Source organism: Pleurodeles waltl, chromosome 3_1 (genome assembly GCF_031143425.1).
Source record: "Pleurodeles waltl isolate 20211129_DDA chromosome 3_1, aPleWal1.hap1.20221129, whole genome shotgun sequence".
Taxonomy (NCBI): domain Eukaryota; kingdom Metazoa; phylum Chordata; class Amphibia; order Caudata; family Salamandridae; genus Pleurodeles; species Pleurodeles waltl.
Genome location: NC_090440.1, coordinates 1,914,044,426 through 1,914,065,171, shown reverse-complemented (window position 1 = coordinate 1,914,065,171; position 20,746 = coordinate 1,914,044,426). Strand labels below are relative to the sequence as shown.

The 20,746-nt window shown below is 45.3% G+C and overlaps 1 protein-coding gene across 1 annotated transcript in view; it reads left to right on the top strand.

The window, feature by feature from the left end:
• PRPF8 (pre-mRNA processing factor 8) overlaps window positions 1–20,746 on the top strand; it is a 200,002-nt gene that overhangs the window by 79,089 nt on the left and 100,167 nt on the right. The window contains exons 23-27 of the mRNA XM_069226117.1: window positions 5,883–6,093; window positions 6,546–6,662; window positions 6,881–7,128; window positions 8,679–8,858; window positions 12,383–12,518. Coding sequence (XP_069082218.1) covers window positions 5,883–6,093; window positions 6,546–6,662; window positions 6,881–7,128; window positions 8,679–8,858; window positions 12,383–12,518 — 892 coding nt within the window. The remainder of the gene's footprint in view (window positions 1–5,882; window positions 6,094–6,545; window positions 6,663–6,880; window positions 7,129–8,678; window positions 8,859–12,382; window positions 12,519–20,746) is intronic.

The window sequence follows — 20,746 nt, the reverse complement described above, 5'->3', positions numbered from 1 at the left end:
CTTAGAAAATGAAGACTCTCTTGGGAAAGGTTAGTCTCATCCTCTTTCGTTTGGGGGGGGGTTGTGTAAGGAAATGCCTCCTTGGCATGGTTGCCCCCTGACTTTTTGCCTTTGCTGATGCTATGTTTACAATTGAAAGTGTGCTGAGGCCTGCTAACCAGGCCCCAGCACCAGTGTTCTTTCCCTAACCTGTACTTTTGTATCCACAATTGGCAGACCCTGGCATCCAGATAAGTCCCTTGTAACTGGTACTTCTAGTACCAAGGGCCCTGATGCCAAGGAAGGTCTCTAAGGGATGCAGCATGTCTTATGCCACCCTGGAGACCTCTCACTCAGCACAGACACACTGCTTGCCAGCTTGTGTGTGCTAGTGAGGACCAAACGAGTAAGTCGACATGGCACTCCCCTCAGGGTGCCATGCCAGCCTCTCACTGCCTATGCAGTATAGGTAAGACACCCCTCTAGCAGGCCTTACAGCCCTAAGGCAGGGTGCACTATACCATAGGTGAGGGTACCAGTGCATGAGCATGGTACCCCTACAGTGTCTAAACAAAACCTTAGACATTGTAAGTGCAGGGTAGCCATAAGAGTATATGGTCTGGGAGTCTGTCAAACACGAACTCCACAGCACCATAATGGCTACACTGAAAACTGGGAAGTTTGGTATCAAACTTCTCAGCACAATAAATGCACACTGATGCCAGTGTACATTTTATTGTAAAATACACCACAGAGGGCACCTTAGAGGTGCCCCCTGAAACTTAACCGACTGTCTGTGTAGGCTGACTAGTTCCAGCAGCCTGCCACACCAGAGACATGTTGCTGGCCCCATGGGGAGAGTGCCTTTGTCACTCTGAGGCCAGTAACAAAGCCTGCACTGGGTGGAGATGCTAACACCTCCCCCAGGCAGGAGCTGTGACACCTGGCGGTGAGCCTCAAAGGCTCACCCCTTTGTCACAGCCCAGCAGGGCACTCCAGCTTAGTGGAGTTGCCCGCCCCCTCCGGCCACGGCCCCCACTTTTGGCGGCAAGGCTGGAGGGAACAAAGAAAGCAACAAGGAGGAGTCACTGGCCAGTCAGGACAGCCCCTAAGGTGTCCTGAGCTGAGGTGACTCTAACTTTTAGAAATCCTCCATCTTGCAGATGGAGGATTCCCCCAATAGGGTTAGGATTGTGACCCCCTCCCCTTGGGAGGAGGCACAAAGAGGGTGTACCCACCCTCAGGGCTAGTAGCCATTGGCTACTAACCCCCCAGACCTAAACACGCCCTTAAATTTAGTATTTAAGGGCTACCCTGAACCCTAGAAAATTAGATTCCTGCAACTACAAGAAGAAGGACTGCCTAGCTGAAAAACCCCTGCAGAGGAAGACCAGAAGACGACAACTGCCTTGGCTCCAGAAACTCACCGGCCTGTCTCCTGCCTTCCAAAGATCCTGCTCCAGCGACGCCTTCCAAAGGGACCAGCGACCTCGACATCCTCTGAGGACTGCCCCTGCTTCAAAAAGACAAGAAACTCCCGAGGACAGCGGACCTGCTCCAAGAAAGGCTGCAACTTTGTTTCCAGCAGCTTTAAAGAACCCTGCAAGCTCCCCGCAAAAGGCGTGAGACTTGCAACACTGCACCCGGCGACCCCGACTCGGCTGGTGGCGATCCAACACCTCAGGAGGGACCCCAGGACTACTCTAAGACTGTGAGTACAAAAACCTGTCCCCCCTGAGCCCCCACAGCGCCGCCTGCAGAGGGAATCCCGAGGCTTCCCCTGACCGCGACTCTTTGAATCCTAAGTCCCGACACCTGGGAGAGACCCTGCACCCGCAGCCCCCAGGACCTGAAGGACCGGACTTTCACTGGAGGAGTGACCCCCAGGAGTCCCTCTCCCTTGCCCAAGTGGAGGTTTCCCCGAGGAACCCCCCCCTTGCCTGCCTGCAGCGCTGAAGAGATCCCTAGATCTCCCATTGACTTCCATTACAAACCCGACGCTTGTTTCTACACTGCACCCGGCCGCCCCCGCGCTGCTGAGGGTGAAATTTCTGTGTGGACTTGTGTCCCCCCCCGGTGCCCTACAAAACCCCCCTGGTCTGCCCTCCGAAGACGCGGGTACTTACCTGCAAGCAGACCGGAACCGGGGCACCCCCTTCTCTCCATTCTAGCCTATGTGTTTTGGGCACCACTTTGAACTCTGCACCTGACCGGCCCTGAGCTGCTGGTGTGGTGACTTTGGGGTTGCTCTGAACCCCCAACGGTGGGCTACCTTGGACCAAGAACTGAACCCTGTAAGTGTCTTACTTACCTGGTAAAACTAACAAATACTTACCTCCCCTAGGAACTGTGAAAATTGCACTAAGTGTCCACTTTTAAAACAGCTATTTGTGAATAACTTGAAAAGTATACATGCAATTTTGATGATTTGAAGTTCCTAAAGTACTTACCTGCAATACCTTTCGAATGAGCTATTACATGTAGAATTTGAACCTGTGGTTCTTAAAATAAACTAAGAAAAGATATTTTTCTATACAAAAACCTATTGGCTGGATTTGTCTCTGAGTGTGTGTACTTCATTTATTGTCTATGTGTATGTACAACAAATGCTTAACACTACTCCTTGGATAAGCCTACTGCTCGACCACACTACCACAAAATAGAGCATTAGTATTATCTATTTTTACCACTATTTTACCTCTAAGGGGAACCCTTGGACTCTGTGCATGCTATTCCTTACTTTGAAATAGCACATACAGAGCCAACTTCCTACAACCGTTCCATCTAAATCAAACAGTGGAACTTCCGGTGTTCTTTCCACAGCCAGATACCGTAGCTGAAAGGGCACTACATACATTAGATGTCAAAAGAGCATTAATGTATTACATTGACAGAACAAAGAACATCAGAAAGACTAAACAACTCTTTATTGCATTTCAAAAACCTCATGCAGGAAACCCAATTTCAAAACAAGGTATAGCCAGATGGATAGTTAAATGCATCCAAATCTGCTACCTTAAAGCTAAACGACAGCTGCCCATTACACCAAGGGCACACTCAACCAGAAAGAAAGGTGCTACCATGGCCTTTCTAGGAAACATCCCAATGCAAGAAATATGTAAGGCAGCCACATGGTCTACGCCTCACACATTCACCAAGCATTACTGTGTAGACGTGTTATCCGCACAACAAGCCACAGTAGGTCAAGCTGTATTAAGGACATTATTTCACACTACTTCCACTCCTACAGGCTGATCCACCGCTTTTGGGGAAATAACTGCTTACTAGTCTATTGCAGAACATGCGTATCTACAGCGACAGATGCCATCGAACTGAAAATGTCACTTACCCAGTGTACATCTGTTCGTGGCATCAGTCGCAGTAGATTCGCATGTGCCCACCCGCCTCCCCGGGAGCCTGTAGCAGTTTGGAAGTTACCTTCAATTATTTATATATGTATCATCTCAACCTTAAATAAGTGCATACTTAGTCACTCCATTGCATGGGCACTATTACTACAATTCAACTCCTACCTCACCCTCTGCGGGGAAAAACAATCGAAGATGGAGTCGACGCCCATGCGCAATGGAGACAAAAGGAGGAGTCACTCGGTCCCGTGACTCGAAAGACTTCTTCGAAGAAAAACAACTTGTAACACTCCGGCCCAACACCAGATGGCGAGCTATTGCAGAACATGCGAATCTACTGCGACTGATGCCACGAACAGATGTACACTGGGTAAGTGACATTTTCATTCTATAACAAAACCTATTGGCTGGATTTGTCTCTGAGTGTGTGTACCTCATTTATTGTCTATGTGTATGTACAACAAATGCTTAACACTACTCCTTGGATAAGCCTACTGCTCGACCACACTACCACAAAATAGAGCATTAGTATTATCTATTTTTACCACTATTTTACCTCTAAGGGGAACCCTTGGACTCTGTGCATGCTATTCCTTACTTTGAAATAGCACATACAGAGCCAACTTCCTACAAAAGGTCAAAAGCAAAATGAAAGATGCGTCCCCAATAATCCCACCCCCTCCTATTAGCTTAAAGGCCCTTCATTATATAATGGTACATATTACAGTGTTCTCTGTGTGTTCTCTATCCTCCAGCGTGTTATCCGTTCCAGGGACATCCTATAACAATAACAGTAAGAGCCTGTTGTGCATCATCCATGGCCAAGTATATTTATTCCATCCACTTGGTGGTGTAGTCTGAGACATACCCTTTTAACTATAGCCACTTAATCACCCAGTTCAAACTTGAAGCTCACTTGAACAGATCAGTAGATATTATATTTTTGGGTTTTATTTTATCATACAACGTGAACCATAACTAAAATCGGGGCATAATTACCAGGAGAATAAAAACAATCAAAGTAATTGACCAAGTTAAATATTTCTTGTCAAGTTACATCTGTTCATAATTGAACACAGTGTCTGTCATTGTTCTGTTATTTACACTCTGAACAAAATTATGTGAATCGGGCCATTTAGTTTACTAGGGACTACAAAATATAGGCAGTACAATAAAAGTCGAGACACTGCAAAATGTTTAACACATATTTAAGGTTTCAACTCTACTCTGAACCAAGCAATGTTCATGGCAGCTGCTTATGAAATGTAACCCTAAAAAGGTAGTGTTGTGAAGCTTCACATGGGTGCCCCTTAGTTTCATGGAAAGTGAAACTTTATTTGATACAGCATGATGTAAATTAGACATTCAAAACAATTACTTTTAAAATGTGCATTGCTATCATTTATGTGTTATTTTTCAGACAAAAAATGCAAAAGTAGGATGTTAAAGCAGAAAGGAAAAAAGATAAATTATTCACGAGTTAGAGTAGCAAGCTATTTGAGGTGTTGATCATTCGTTTTTTTTAATGTCATCCAGCATTCTGCCCATCAGCTCTATTGCACTTCTGCCTTTGGTTAGGGTGCTGAAACTTAACTGAAGACATTTTGGCCCACAAACAGAGAGAGAGCCCCACCTACCTGCAGAATCCAGGGAGGAAATGAGTTTGTGAATGTAACCCTTCTTTTGACATGGGGCTCTGCCATCAACTTGTGTCTCAGATATCTCTTAGGAGGTCCACACAGGGAGAAATAAAGTGACATGAAATGTAATAAGGTATTATGGGGGAAGCGAAAAAGGAGCAGCGATTCCAAACGTTGAGCAAATAAACTTTTCCAATTAAGACTTTTCTATTTCTTCACACACTAGTGTGTGCTATAACACTAGTCATTCAAACAATTCAACCTGCTCTGACCCTTTCCCATGTTCTAGCTCAACTAATGATTGTTGGTATGGTTAGGAAACCTGCTTCCCTAGCAACTGGCTTGCAGTTCCTGGTGTCTCTCCCAGGGTTACTAGATAATTCCTGAAGAAGTAGCTTTTTCCATACATCTTTCTTCATTCACTTCCCTCAACCTGCACAGGTCTCCAGATTTAATGCTAAAATGTAAAACTATTTAGAATTATGAAACAGTCCTGATTATCTTTTACAACCCATTCCAGTCAAACACAGACTACTCTTGTCTAGTCTGGCAGCTGTCAATACACAGGTATGTTTTTGCATACCCCAGACTGCTTTTTTGCCTCTATTGCACCCTGAAGGAAGTTGAGAAGTTTTTCTGCTGTACATCTATAAAGACTATCAATATGTTTTACTGCTAAGTGTTTCCAGAGCCTCGTGATGCTTTATTGTTCCAGCATGTGAACCTAAGGAAGGTGTAACATCAAAGAACTGTTGATCTCATCAAAGTATTGGCTTTATTTAATGTGCTTTACACATTAAAAGAAAGGTGAATTGTAATCTACCCTTGTGGTGTCTAGACGTTTGTGTTTGCTGCACAGGAATGTTGAAAGTCTTACCTGCTTTTTTCCATTCAGGGGGCGGGCAGTGTTCTGGGACATTAAGAACCGCTTGCCACGCTCAGTGACTACTGTGCAGTGGGAGAACAGCTTTGTGTCCGTTTACAGTAAGGACAACCCGAACCTTCTGTTCAACATGTGTGGCTTTGAGTGCCGTATCCTACCCAAGTGTCGCACCAGCTATGAGGAGTTTACACACAAGGATGGAGTCTGGAATCTACAGAATGAGGTAAGACTTTTCCTACCATATTCTTACCTTTTTTCTTGTGCCCCCCACATAGAGTGAGCTTCCTAAACTGTCCCCATGTGTCTTTCCACTCTGAGATCTTGAAGAGCAAGTCTGGCCTCGTGACACTCTGATTTCTGCCTATCTTTTTAAGTGCTCAGTTTTGGATGTGGAAGCAGAACGATGCCTTATTTTTACAAAGATCGCTATGTAGTGTAGAGCAAGCCTTTTTATTTATTTATTTATTTTTGTCCTTCCCACTGGTGCAGTGAAGTAGCCTTTCACACAACATTAGGATATTATTACCTCTCCGTGCTCACCTATGGGTGGATCACCCTGCTGTGATTATTCCCTTTTGGATGGTGCATGGATTACTAGCCACCACATTTCCTAAGGTTCTGGCAGGGCTCTGGTATGCTTTGAGATGGACTTTTAGTATGTGTTTTGTGTTTTAGGTGACCAAGGAGAGGACAGCTCAGTGCTTCCTCAGAGTGGATGACGAGTCTATGCAGAGATTCCACAACAGAGTTCGGCAGATTCTCATGGCATCTGGCTCTACCACTTTCACTAAGGTAGGATATTTCTCTGCAAGCTCACATATGTCTTGAGTGCTGCATGCATTCTTGAATGAAATTCTGAGCTAGTCTGTGCTTTAGCTTCCTGGAAGTAAAGTGCTGTGCAGCTGTGAGTAGCAAGATTCTGTTGTTTTTTTTGAGGGGGGGGGTGCATCCGTATTGTACACTTGTGTAACTTGATAGTGGACCTGTTCTGACCATCTTCTTGCCCCTAGATTGTGAACAAATGGAACACAGCTCTGATTGGCCTTATGACTTACTTCCGTGAGGCTGTGGTTAACACCCAGGAGCTCCTGGACTTGCTGGTGAAATGTGAGAACAAGATTCAAACAAGAATCAAGATTGGCCTGAACTCCAAAATGCCCAGTCGCTTCCCTCCTGTGGTGTTCTACACCCCTAAAGAGCTAGGGGGGCTTGGCATGCTTTCAATGGGACATGTTCTCATCCCACAGTCTGATTTAAGGTAAGGGAATGGCTTGGCATTGTGTATAAGAAAATGTCTTATTCCTTCAGTTTCTCCGGACGTAAGGAGGGTTTAACGTGACATCCCTGGCAAACTTTTTTTTCCCCAGCAGTCTACACTAATTTGCAGGGACTTGGTGTTCTCCATTGAATGCATCCTAATCTTAAAGGCTGGTCTGTGATGGCGAGGTTGAACAGAACAAGATGTCATGTTCTTGCTGTCTTAACAGAGTTTGGGGAAGCTGGGCGTTTTTTATTCATGGGCCATGTCATCCTCTGTCTTTCCCAGTCTGAGCCAATGTAAAAGGGGTCATGGGGCACATCTGTGGGTCCCCGCCCAGAACAGTATTGTGTCCTAACGGCTGTCCATGTTACTGGAATATGTATAGCATACATCTTCAACCTGTGTGGCCTATTAGCTCCTGTGGACTGTTTAGAGTGCATACCATAGGATGGCCATCATACCACGGTGGACAAAGCTTTAGCAGTTTTAGTCGTTCTCAGACAGGAATCCTTAACACTGGGTTCTGCCCATTTCCAGCTTTTTGAATTAGGTTTCTGGTGTGACTACTAAAACAAAATTTAGTAGAGTGTCTACACGTTCTCTGTTTGCCACGCATAAGGGGAATGCCTTATTTGCTAAAAACTAAAAGTACTAGAGGGGATTTAAGATTAGAACTGAAAACCCAGGGCCGCTATACACTTTCCTCAATTCTTTCAAAGACATTTCTGTTCCAACAAAATGGAAATCCAAGACGAAGAGGGGCCCCTGTCCATGTCACAAATGTTCTTTGCACATTCCCTCGAGTGCGCTAAATAAAAGAAACTATTCAGGCTAAAACACATGACGTAAAGGAGATTAACATCAATTGGGAGGTTAGTTGCTTCTTGGAGGGCATGGACATGGAAGGGTACACTGTTGAAGGACTCACAATTGAGGACTTTGATGACAAAGTTTAGTGATAGGGGCCAAACTGGATTATGTTAATGACAGTTTGGCTGGGAAAGATATAAAATCATTATACTACACTAGACTTTCAAGATGAACTGGGAGTGGACTAACAAAGCAATGCCCTGCAGTGCAGTAGGCTAATACTGGATTGTACAAAGGCACATTATACTTCATCTGTATGGCCTTTGACATTGTTTGTGGCATATGAGTTGTGTTGAACTTTCTACCACGTTTTGTAGTGCAAGGTGTCGAGTGGAATTCCACATTCAATGTTATCAATCTGAGAGATGCAATAAGGGCTCCCATTGATTCCTCATGGAACATGTGGTCTTTCAACAGTAGCTAAGGTATATTTCCTCTGACATAGTGCTCCATCTGAGCTAAACATGCGCTGCAGTGGATTGCTGATTTTGCTGCAAAAGACATGAAATATATGTTTATATTGTTTGTAAATGTTTGTTTTGATATCCACCTGTTTGTTGACTTGAAGTCATCTTTCCTCAGCTCTTTACCCTTTAAACTTAATTCATCTCTCTTTTATGCATATTAAAGCACCTTCTTCTGTTTATTCACTCCTCCATCCCTCTGCTCTGTTCTAGGTGGTCAAAGCAAACTGATGTTGGAATTACTCACTTCCGCTCCGGAATGAGTCATGAGGAGGATCAACTGATTCCCAACTTGTACCGCTACATTCAACCCTGGGAAAGTGAGTTCATTGACTCTCAGCGTGTGTGGGCAGAGTACGCCTTGAAAAGACAAGAAGCTATTGCACAAAACAGGTGAGATGTGGTATTAGAGGGAGGTAGAGTGAAAACTTGGAAGGACAAGAGTAAAATATGCATAGTTGTGGCTGCTAAGAGGTGTTAATGGAAGGTGTAAGTGGATTATCCTCTCTGCTCCAGCCTAGTCTTTTCAGAATATGTAGACACTGTTTAATCGGGTGGTGTGGTGTCCTAGTATTGTCCGATTTGGGTGATTACCCCATACATTGTCCACCTCCCTTCCCCCAAGGGGTGCTGCAAATGTTGATCTAATTTTGTGAAAGTTCTTGCCACCTTTATTTATGCTAAAATCTTTTGAAGAGTTCAGGTTGAACGAGAGATATGCATTCTGTGTTTCAGCAATGAAGTTTTGCTTTGTGACTCTCATGCAGCATGCGCACTTTACATTGTCGGAGCTCATAGAAAGTAGTTATCTGTTGTTAGTAATCATTCAAGTCTTGCATTAACTGTAATAGCTTGTGTACATTTAACTCTTCCCTCTGTGCGGCTCATCAGCTCTTATTATTCTATTGGCACAATGCACTGCATGGAACACTTAGTCTACATTGGACACAGTAATAAAGTTTCAGTGCAAGAAGAGGTCATTAAAAAGTACATTTATATTTTGTGTAGCATATTTGCTACAAAATGCAAGTACCCACCTTTCAATGGTAAACTTAATATGGTGTAGTCAGTACATCCGAACTAAGAGGCTGCCATATTTTTTAATCTGTGCTGAATACCATGTTTCTAATCCTGCATTTTCATGGAATAGTTCATTCTGAAATGACTGTCAATCTATTTTTACTTGATACATAAACTGTAAATATGACATGTTAATCTTTGAGATGGTGGTACTAATTGTAGTGCTTCTCATGTTTGATTAAACTATGAGGCTAAGCATGGAGGAGCATGAAGAGTACATTTTATTTTCTCCAAGTAACATTTCTGTCTATCCAGTCTTTACCCTCTTTGAGATGAAGTGTAAGGGTAAAAACAATTTCCTGAAGAAAAGGAACATGACTGTGTGTACTCCACTGCTTTCCCCACCTCAGTTGTGATTTTGTTCGCACAGGGGTGCAATATAAAGAGGACATGACACACAAATCTCCCTTGCACAATTTAAGAGCCCATTAACCCCCCATTTGTCTTCCCTCTTTCTGACAATGTGTCTGACTGTTTCCTTTTCTCTTCATGAGCTTCTAACTTTTGGTCTCTGCATTCGTATCTGAAAGTCTGTTTACTTGCTGACCCCCATGCGTATAAATGTAGGTATGTTGGACTATGAGTGCTTAAATTTAGGCTTTCTGTTCTGTGTGTGCATAAATGTAAGTGTGTATTTGTGTTCCTTGTCTTTGCAGGCTTGTTTGTCAGTATTGACTTTAAAGTTGTTCACAGAAGTGGGTAGAAATTCAAACGATCAATTAATGGAATGGTTGTTCAAAATGGTCCAAGGAAAGTGTCTTTATTGGCAGGTCTTCATAGATAAAAAGTCCATATCCAATATTGTCATTCTTCATGTACACCAATCTAGCCAACTCATCTTGTTCCAATGTAGGAAGATTTTCAAGTTAAACGTTGATTCAATGACTTTTTCCGGAGCACTCCGAACATTAGAATTGATTAGGACAAATTCTGACTATGTTAACAGAGTATGGCACATGGTAGCAAAGTACTGAACAATCTCGGGGCATGTTCACATCATCTGCTTGGTTTAATGTTGATTTATTGGGAATTGTCCATGTGATCTTGTGGCGAGGAGGACTAAATACGTGGGCATGAAACGATGTAGATGATATGAACACGCTCTGAGATTTTTCAGCCCTTTGGTACCATGCACCATACTCAGTTAAAATAGTGAAGATTTGTCCTAATAGTCTAGTTGTAGACTGCTCTTGAAGAATTAATTGACTCGGCGTTTGGCCTTCAAAAAGTTCTACTTTACACCGGGCCTAGACAAGGGGTGCTTCGCTCGCTGGGCAGAGAGTGGGTGCAGAATGCTAAGAAATGTATTCCAGGCAGCAGACATGAAATCCTTTCCTCAGTACTGGCAAGAATACAAATTAAAGAAAGTGGCAGCATTTAGACCGCTACCTGGGAGAATTGTTTGCTACTTATAACGGCCCCATATCCCTCATATGAAACATGTAAGATATTGACTCTCTGGGAGTAACCATGGGGTCATATTTGAAGCAGTGTCAGAAAACCCCAGGCCAGCAAATCTTTTAACACATTATGGGCTGACATACCCTGACTTTGCAAAAGTGTATAAAATTGAAAAGCCCTATACAAGATACTGATGGGCTACTACTTCATGTTAGCAAGGATTACATGTATGGGTGATAAGGCCTGTGCTGGTGGGGATGTGGACATTTGGGAGATTTAATACATATGTGGTGGTTGCGCCCAAGCTTACACGTTTCTGGAAAGAAGCCCTCAGTCATATGGTAGGGGAACTGGTTAACCTTTGCGGTCTCACTCAGCGACAGTAGTGCTCAACATAAGGCCACCTGATATCAAAAGCATATTGAAAAAGACTGGCGAGTGATTACTAATACGACTCTGGCTGCACAGCAACTTGTAGCACGTACACGGAAATCGCTGCTTACACTGACAGTGCATGAATGGGCAGAGGAAACTTGATGCTTTTGGCAGTGGAGAAACTGACTTGGGGACTGCTTGATATGGAGCACAAGTATGACCAGATGTGGGCCCGGCTGGTGCAGTACCTATGAGAGAAGTACTCTAAATGTGTATGTCCCAAGTTGCTGAGATCTCTACACTTTAATTCATGATTGAACAATTATAGCACCTTCTATTGCTGACTGACAGAATTACATTTTAAGAGATGGTGTTGCCTTCCAGACATTGACATACAGCAAATGTAGTTACGCCCAGTGAGTCCAACAGTTTTTTTTTTTTGTGGTTTTTTTTGTGGGAACAATCCTATTTATTGTGGGAGGTATTTCCATGATGTCATATATGAGAATCAGTACTGTGCATGTTTCACTGTTTGAAAACTAATAAAATCTTGTTGAACAAAACATTTCCTTCAGTGGAACACAACACTTTGGCTGGTTAGGTGTAAATGAAGAGTGACTTATTGTATATGGAGCTTTTACATATGAAGACCTGCCAACAAAAGGCACTTTCCTTGAAATATTTTGAACAGATGTTCCATTAATTGAACATTAAGTTCCTTCCTCTTTCTGTGACTAACTCTTAAGCTGTATGGATACCTAACTTGCCTCTCCCTCCTTTGTTCTGGAAATGTTGTTTTCATGTTTGGTCACCTCTTCAGTAGTTGGGTAGCTATCACAGGGCATAGAACACCAGCTTATCTATACAAAAGAATAAAAAAGGGAGGTGATATTGCATCTTATTTGATGCCTATCTGTATTGTGGATAAATGTATTTGCTTTGCCAGTGCAAATTGCTGATCCCTATCCTTGTATAGAGGTATCTTGCTGAACTTGATGAATTAGTCATAATTATCAATTATGTGATTCTCTTTTCATGCTTACTTTATTTTGCTTTGTAAGGCGTCTTACCCTAGAAGATTTGGAAGATTCATGGGACCGAGGTATCCCCCGTATCAATACCCTGTTCCAAAAGGATCGACACACCTTGGCATACGACAAGGGCTGGAGAGTTCGCACTGACTTCAAACAGTATCAGGTACCAGCAATAGAGATCAAAGCGCCATTTGTCAAGAGACCCTCGAGTTTGATTGAACGATGACTTGCAGCCATTCTTTGCTTGGCTTCTGCATGGATGATTGGGGAGGTTCTGTACAATAACTGTTTTGTTTCATCTCCACTGTAGGATAGAGTTTAATGTTCTTTGGCAGAACTTCTGATTGCAATACTGTACTTTTAACATTGGTACTCTTTATGTCGTTTAAGGTCTCAAGTTTTGAGTGTGTGATGTATTGTCCTTAGGTCGGTCAATGTAAATTTCTTGTGCTAGGTACGCTAAATGCATGTGTCACTCTCCAATATGAAGCCAACAATAATTGCAGTCTAAACAAGAATACCCTAACTAAGGCTGTTTTTCATGCTGGAATTAAGAAGAGAGGTTTCTTCTTCTTTTTTTTTTTTTTTTTTTTTTTTTTTTTTCTTTTTTTTTTTTAATGTATAGAATGCCAAAGGGTTGGGAAGTAACCCTCCCACCCCCCAGATTCTCATTTCACACTGCTGCTGATGTACACTTTCTTGACCACTCTCCTTTCTCACCTTGAACTCTATGAGCAAAAAAAAAAAAATCTACTAAAGGTTCAATATTGTAACATTCCTCAGTAATTCAAGGATCACAAACATTTCCCCAAAAGCTCATGCGGTTGCTGACCTAAACCTTTCAATTAATCTTCAGTTTAAATGGTCAACATTCCAGAAATCATTAAAAAAACGCCCTTATTTAAGAAAATAAAAAATAAAAAGCTTGGGAGACCAGTCTCGCACGCATGACAACGTCAAGTCTGATCTAAATACCATCCATTATGATGCGGTTGTGTTATACAGTTGATATTTCTGTGGCTATTTTGATATAAAAGTGCTAATGCTTTTCAATTACCTGTTACTGCAGAGAAAAACAAAATCAAACTTGGAGCAAAACTTCCAAACACTGGTTTTATAAAAGTCCCAGAAATCATAGAGCGCCTTCAAAAAATCAGTATGACCTATCAACCAGAGTTTAGTGTTCACTGCTCATATACGTCAGGGGATGTTGGAGTAGGAAGTGAAGTGACACTTCAAGCAAAGGATCTCGACAGCCTCTTCATATATTGAGCTAAAATCTTAAAGGTGCTGATCTCTGTGAAGTTGAAAGTTTTACAAAAGTGCTTTACTGAAATGAAATATTCCAGATATCTCCATGAACAGGCAGGTGTTTTAAATACAGATAAATAAAACGACAATTGCAGGTAATTTAGTTTTCTGTCCGCCTTATCTTTAGGCTTGTGTGAGTATAAACCCTGATCTGTTGATGCTAAAGTTGACCAAACCTTCAGTATTTTTTAAAAATTAATAACTGGCTCAGATGGTTAGTGGTTCATTGTGAGAGCTCTTACTGAGCACATTTTGCTGGTCTGAACTGTTTGAACAACTTAATCCAAGCCTTTGGCTCTCACTGACAAATCCTGATTTCCTTCCACAGTCCAACAGAATTATTATTGGAGTTTCCAAATCACCAACCCCACTTAAAAGTTGAACAAACTTGTTCAAAACGTTAACAAAAAGCATACATATAGATGTTCAGAGCTTGTGTTGTTGTAAATACAGATGCCCCAAATACTTCTTACATCTAGTGTTGGGCCTGGATGTTTGCAATTTGTTTTTCTTCGAATCATTCTGAATCACATAATTTCTTGGTTCACACTATACCAGCAGGTTGTCGCCACCTCAGATTGTTTTCTTCTGCCATTGGGCTCAGATTTTTGGGAAACCTGCTCCAGAATTCATGTGTAAACATTCCAGTAGTTCTTTTTGGGCCAAGCAGTTCACCCTTTGACAACAAAACAACTCTGTCATGACAGGGAAGCAATCTGTCTGCAAAGATGGGAATGTGGACCTGACTGTTGCAGACCGCTACAGTTTGACATACCACAGCATCAGGACACCCTTCATAACTAGTCTTGAGACCTCGTAAACGCACCCTGGAAAATTCACCTAGGACAAGGGTATAGAATATACACCCATACTGTTCTGCCATAGGTGTCTCACAAAATACCCCTGGAGTGACCATCACAAGGTCTGTAGCCTCTGCCTCAGCTCAGAGCACATGGAGACTTCCTGTGAAGTCTGCCTCATCTTACACTGAAAAGAAGCCTTAAGGTACTTGAGGGAAAGGAGATGGACCAGTCACAAGATGCAAAAACAGGGAGACCTTGGCAGCGCCTGACTTTTTCGGATCCCAAAATAAGCTGGGTGCCGAGAAGGCAGTGCCCTCAGGCATTCGGTATGTCACGCAGAGGAGAGGCCATCTTCTGTGAAGCCTCAGACATCAAGCAAGAGGGAGAGCTCCTTGAACCAGTGGTGCAGCCACACCAGCCTCTGTGCTGAACACCTAACCAACATCACACGTCTTTATGCTGCCCAGGATGTTGAGCTCCGAAACGTCCATTGACCGAGGCAGAGCACCACTCGCGAGTCAATCCAGAAATGGCACAAACCTTCAGGTCCAGCGCCTTCATTCTACCTAACCTGACCACTCAGATGCTCCCAGAGGCCTCTGCCCATCTTGGTTTCAAGATGGCAGAATCGAGTGACCACCTGGAGGAGCTCTAGACACCACTCCTGGGGTGGTGATGGACATGGGAGTGACCACTTCCCTTTCCTTTCTGTAGGTTTGCGTCCAAGCAGGGACCAGGGTCCCTGGACTGGTGCTGTAAAGAAATGGCTCCCTGTTGCAGTTACCCCCCACTTTTTGCCTGATACTGATGCTGACTTGACTGAGAAGTGTGCTGGGACCCTGCTAACCAGGCCCCAGCACCTGTGTTCTTTCACCTCAAATGTACCATTGTTTCCACAATTGGCACAACCCTGGCATCCAGGTAAGTCCCTTGTAACTGGTACCCCTGGTACCAAGGGCCCTGATGCCAGGGAAGGTCTCTAAGGGCTGCAGCATGTCTTATGCCACCCTAGGGACCCCTCACTCAGCACATACACACTGCTTGCCTGCTGGTGGGGAGAAAATGACTAAGTCGACATGGCACTCCCCTCAGGGTGCCATGCCAACCTCACACTGCCTGTGGCATAGGTAAGTCACCCCTCTAGCAGTCCTTACAGCCCTAAGGCAGGGTGCACTATACCACAGGTGAGGGCATAGGTGCATGAGCACTATGCCCCTACAGTGTCTAAGCAAAACCTTAGACATTGTAAGTGCAGGGTAGCTGTAGGAAGTTGGCTCTGTATGTGCTATTTCAAAGTAAGGAATAGCATGCACAGAGTCCAAGGGTTCCCCTTAGAGGTAAAATAGTGGTAAAAATAGATAATACTAATGCTCTATTTTGTGGTAGTGTGGTCGAGCAGTAGGCTTATCCAAGGAGTAGTGTTAAGCATTTGTTGTACATACACATAGACAATAAATGAGGTACACACACTCAGAGACAAATCCAGCCAATAGGTTTTTATATAGAAAAATATCTTTTCTTAGTTTATTTTAAGAACCACAGGTTCAAATTCTACATGTAATATCTCATTCGAAAGGTATTGCAGGTAAGTACTTTAGGAACTTCAAATCATCAAAATTGCATGTATACTTTTCAAGTTATTCACAAATAGCTGTTTTAAAAGTGGACACTTAGTGCAATTTTCACAGTTCCTAGGGGAGGTAAGTATTTGTTAGGTTAACCAGGTAAGTAAGACACTTACAGGGCTTAGTTCTTGGTCCAAGGTAGCCCACCGTTGGGGGTTCAGAGCAACCCTAAAGTCACCACACCAGCAGCTCAGGGCCGGTCAGGTGCAGAGTTCAAAGTGGTGCCCAAAACACATAGGCTAGAATGGAGAGAAGGGGGTGCCCCGGTTCCGGTCTGCTTGCAGGTAAGTACCCGCGTCTTCGGAGGGCAGACCAGGGGGGTTTTGTAGGGCACCGGGGGGGGGGACACAAGCCCACACAGAAATTTCACCCTCAGCAGCGCGGGGGCGGCCGGGTGCAGTGTAGAAACAAGCGTCGGGTTTGTAATGGAAGTCAATGGGAGATCTAGGGATCTCTTCAGCGCTGCAGGCAGGCAAGGGGGGGGTTCCTCGGGGAAACCTCCACTTGGTCAAGGGAGAGGGACTCCTGGGGGTCACTCCTCCAGTGAAAGTCCGGTCCTTCAGGTCCTGGGGGCTGCGGGTGCAGGGTCTCTCCCAGGTGTCGGGACTTTAGGATTCAAAGAGTCGCGGTCAGGGGAAGCCTCGGGATTCCCTCTGCAGGCGGCGCTGTGGGGGCTCAGGGGGGACAGGTTTTTGTACTCACAGTCTTAGAGTAGTCCTGGGGTCCCTCCTGAGGTGTTGGATCGCCACCAGCCAAGTCGGGGTCGCCGGGTGCAGTGTTGCAAGTCTCACGCTTCTTGCGGGGAGCTTGCAGGGTTCTTTAAGGCTGCTGGAAACAAAGTTGCAGCTTTTCTTGGAGCAGGTCCGCTGTCCTCGGGAGTTTCTTGTCTTTTCGAAGCAGGGGCAGTCCTCAGAGGATGTCGAGGTCGCTGGTCCCTTTGGAAGGCGTCGCTGGAGCAGGATCTTTGGAAGGCAGGAGACAGGCCGGTGAGTTTCTGGAGCCAAGGCAGTTGTCGTCTTCTGGTCTTCCGCTGCAGGGGTTTTCAGCTGGGCAGTCCTTCTTCTTGTAGTTGCAGGAATCTAATTTTCTAGGGTTCAGGGTAGCCCTTAAATACTAAATTTAAGGGCGTGTTTAGGTCTGGGGGGGTTAGTAGCCAATGGCTACTAGCCCTGAGGGTGGGTACACCCTCTTTGTGCCTCCTCCCAAGGGGAGGGGGTCACAATCCTAACCCTATTGGGGGAATCCTCCATCTGCAAGATGGAGGATTTCTAAAAGTTAGAGTCACTTCAGCTCAGGACACCTTAGGGGCTGTCCTGACTGGCCAGTGACTCCTCCTTGTTTTTCTCATTATTTTCTCCGGCCTTGCCGCCAAAAGTGGGGCCTGGCCGGAGGGGGCGGGCAACTCCACTAGCTGGAGTGTCCTGCTGGGTTGGCACAAAGGAGGTGAGCCTTTGAGGCTCACCGCCAGGTGTGACAATTCCTGCCTGGGGGAGGTGTTAGCATCTCCACCCAGTGCAGGCTTTGTTACTGGCCTCAGAGTGACAAAGGCACTCTCCCCATGGGGCCAGCAACATGTCTCGGTTTGTGGCAGGCTGCTAAAACTAGTCAGCCTACACAGATAGTCGGTTAAGTTTCAGGGGGCACCCCTAAGGTGCCCTCTGGGGTGTATTTGACAATAAAATGTACACTGGCATCAGTGTGCATTTATTGTGCTGAGAAGTTTGATACCAAACTTCCCAGTTTTCAGTGTAGCCATTATGGTGCTGTGGAGTTCGTGTTTGACAAACTCCCAGACCATATACTCTTATGGCTACCCTGCACTTACAATGTCTAAGGTTTTGTTTAGACACTGTAGGGGTACCATGCTCATGCACTGGTACCCTCACCTATGGTATAGTGCACCCTGCCTTAGGGCTGTAAGGCCTGCTAGAGGGGTGTCTTACCTATACTGCATAGGCAGTGAGAGGCTGGCATGGCACCCTGAGGGGAGTGCCATGTCGACTTACTCGTTTTGTCCTCACTAGCACACACAAGCTGGCAAGCAGTGTGTCTGTGCTGAGTGAGAGGTCTCCAGGGTGGCATAAGACATGCTGTAGCCCTTAGAGACCTTCCTTGGCATCAGGGCCCTTGGTACTAGAAGTACCAGTTACAAGGGACTTATCTGGATGCCAGGGTCTGCCAATTGTGGATACAAAAGTACAGGTTAGGGAAAGAACACTGGTGCTGGGGCCTGGTTAGCAGGCCTCAGCACACTTTCAATGGTAAACATAGCATCAGCAAAGGCAAATAGTCAGGGGGCAACCATGCCAAGGGGCATTTCCTTACAGTAGCCATAAGAGTATATGGGCTGGGAGTCTGTCAAAAACGAACTCCACAGCTCCATAATGGCTACACTGAATACTGGGAAGTTTGGTACCAAACTTCTCAGAATAATAAACCCACACTGATGCCAGTGTTGGATTTATTAAAAAATGCACACAGAGGGCATCTTAGAGATACCCCCTGTATTTTACCCAATTGTTCAGTGCAGGACTGACTGGTCTGTGCCAGCCTGCTGCTGAGAGACGAGTTTCTGGCCCCATGCGGTGAGAGCCTTTGTGCTCTCTGAGGACAGAAACAAAGCCTGCTCTGGGTGGAGGTGCTTCACACCTCCCCCCTGCAGGAACTGTAACACCTAGCAGTGAGCTTCAAAGGCTCAAGCGCCGTTTTACAATGCCCCAGGGCACTCCAGCTAGTGGAGATGCCCGCCCCCTGGACACAGCCCCCACTTTTGGCGGCAAGTCCAGGAGAGATAATGAGAAAAACAAGGAGGAGTCACTGGCCAGTCAGGACAGCCCCTAAGGTGTCCTGAGCTGAGGTGACTCTGACTTTTAGAAATCCTCCATCTTGTAGAAGGAGGATTCCCCCAATAGGGATAGGAATGTGACCTCCGCACAAAGAGGGTGTACCCACCCTCGGGGCTAGTAGCCATTGGCTACTAACCCCCCAGACCTAAACACGCCCTTAAATTTAGTATTTAAGGGCTTCCCTGAACCTAAGAATTTAGATTCCTGAAACTACAAGAAGAAGAGGACTGCTGAGCTGAAAAACCCCTGCAGAGGAAGAACAGAAGACACCAACTGCTTTGGCCCCAGACTTACCGGCCTGTCTCCTGCCTTCCAAAGAAACCTGCTCCAGCGACGCTTTCCAAGGGACCAGCGACCTCTGAATCCTCTGAGGACTGCCCTGCTTCAAGAAAGACCAGAAACTCCAGAGGACAGCGGCACTGCTCCAAAAGAACTGCAACTTTGTTACAGAGGAGCAGATTTAAAGACCCCTGCAATTCCCTGCAAGAAGCGTGAGCCTTGCAACACTGCACCCGGCGACCCCGACTCGACTGGTGGAGAACCAACACCTCAGGGAGGACCCTCCAGCGACTCCGAGACCGTGAGTAACCAAAGTTGTCCCCCCTGAGCCCCCACAGCGACGCCTGCAGAGGGAATCCCGAGGCTCCCCCTGACCGCGACTGCCTGAGCCTAAAGTCCCGACGGCTGGAAAAGACCCTGCACCCGCAGCCCCCAGCACCTGAAGGAACAGAACTTCTGTGCAGGAGTGACCCCCAGGAGGCCCTCTCCCTTGCCCAGGTGGTGGCTACCCCGAGGAGCCCTCCCCCCCCCCCCCCCTTGCCTGCCTGCACCGCTGAAGAGACCCCTTGATCTCCCATTGAAATCAACAGAGAACCCGACGCTTGTTTGCACACTGCACCCGGCCGCCCCCGCGCTGCTGAGGGTGTACTTTCTGTGTGGACTTGTGTCCCCCCCGGTGCCCTACAAAACCCCCCTGGTCTGCCCTCCGAAGACGCGGGTACTTACCTGCTGGTAGACTGGAACCGGGGCACCCCCTTCTCTCCATTGAAGCCTGTGTGTTTTGGGCACCTCTTTGACCTCTGCACCTGACCGGCCCTGAGCTGCTGGTGTGGTGACTTTGGGGTTGCTCTGAACCCCCAACGGTGGGCTACCTTGGACCAAAAACTGAGACCTGTAAGTGACTTACTTACCTGTTAAAAATAACAATACTTTACCTCCCCCAGGAACTGTGAAAATTGCACTGTGTCCACTTTTAAAACAGCTTATTGTGTTTTATGTAAAAAGTATATATGCTACTGTGATTATTCACAGTTCCTAAAGTACTTACCTGCAATACCTTTCAAATGAGATATTACATGTAGAATTTGAACCTGTGGTTCTTAAAATAAAATAAGAAAATATATTTTTCTATAACAAAACCTATTGGCTGGATTTGTCTCGGAGTGTGTGTTCCTCATTTATTGCCTGTGTGTATGTACAACAAATGCTTAACACTACTCCTTGGATAAGCCTACTGCTCGACCACACTACCACAAAATAGAGCATTAGTATTATCTCTTTTTGCCACTATCTTACCTCTAAGGAGAACCCTTGGACTCTGTGCATGCTATTCCTTACTTTGAAATAGCACATACAGAGCCAACTTCCTACAGGTGCAAACCGGATTATTCAAGGAGGGCACAAAATATTCCTTTCAAAGCAAGCCGGTGGCGTGGGATGCCACCCCTCCCCAGCCTTGTAACATCTATTTCCAAGGGAGAGGAAGTTTCACCCCTCTACCACAGGAAATCCCTTGTTCTGCCTTCC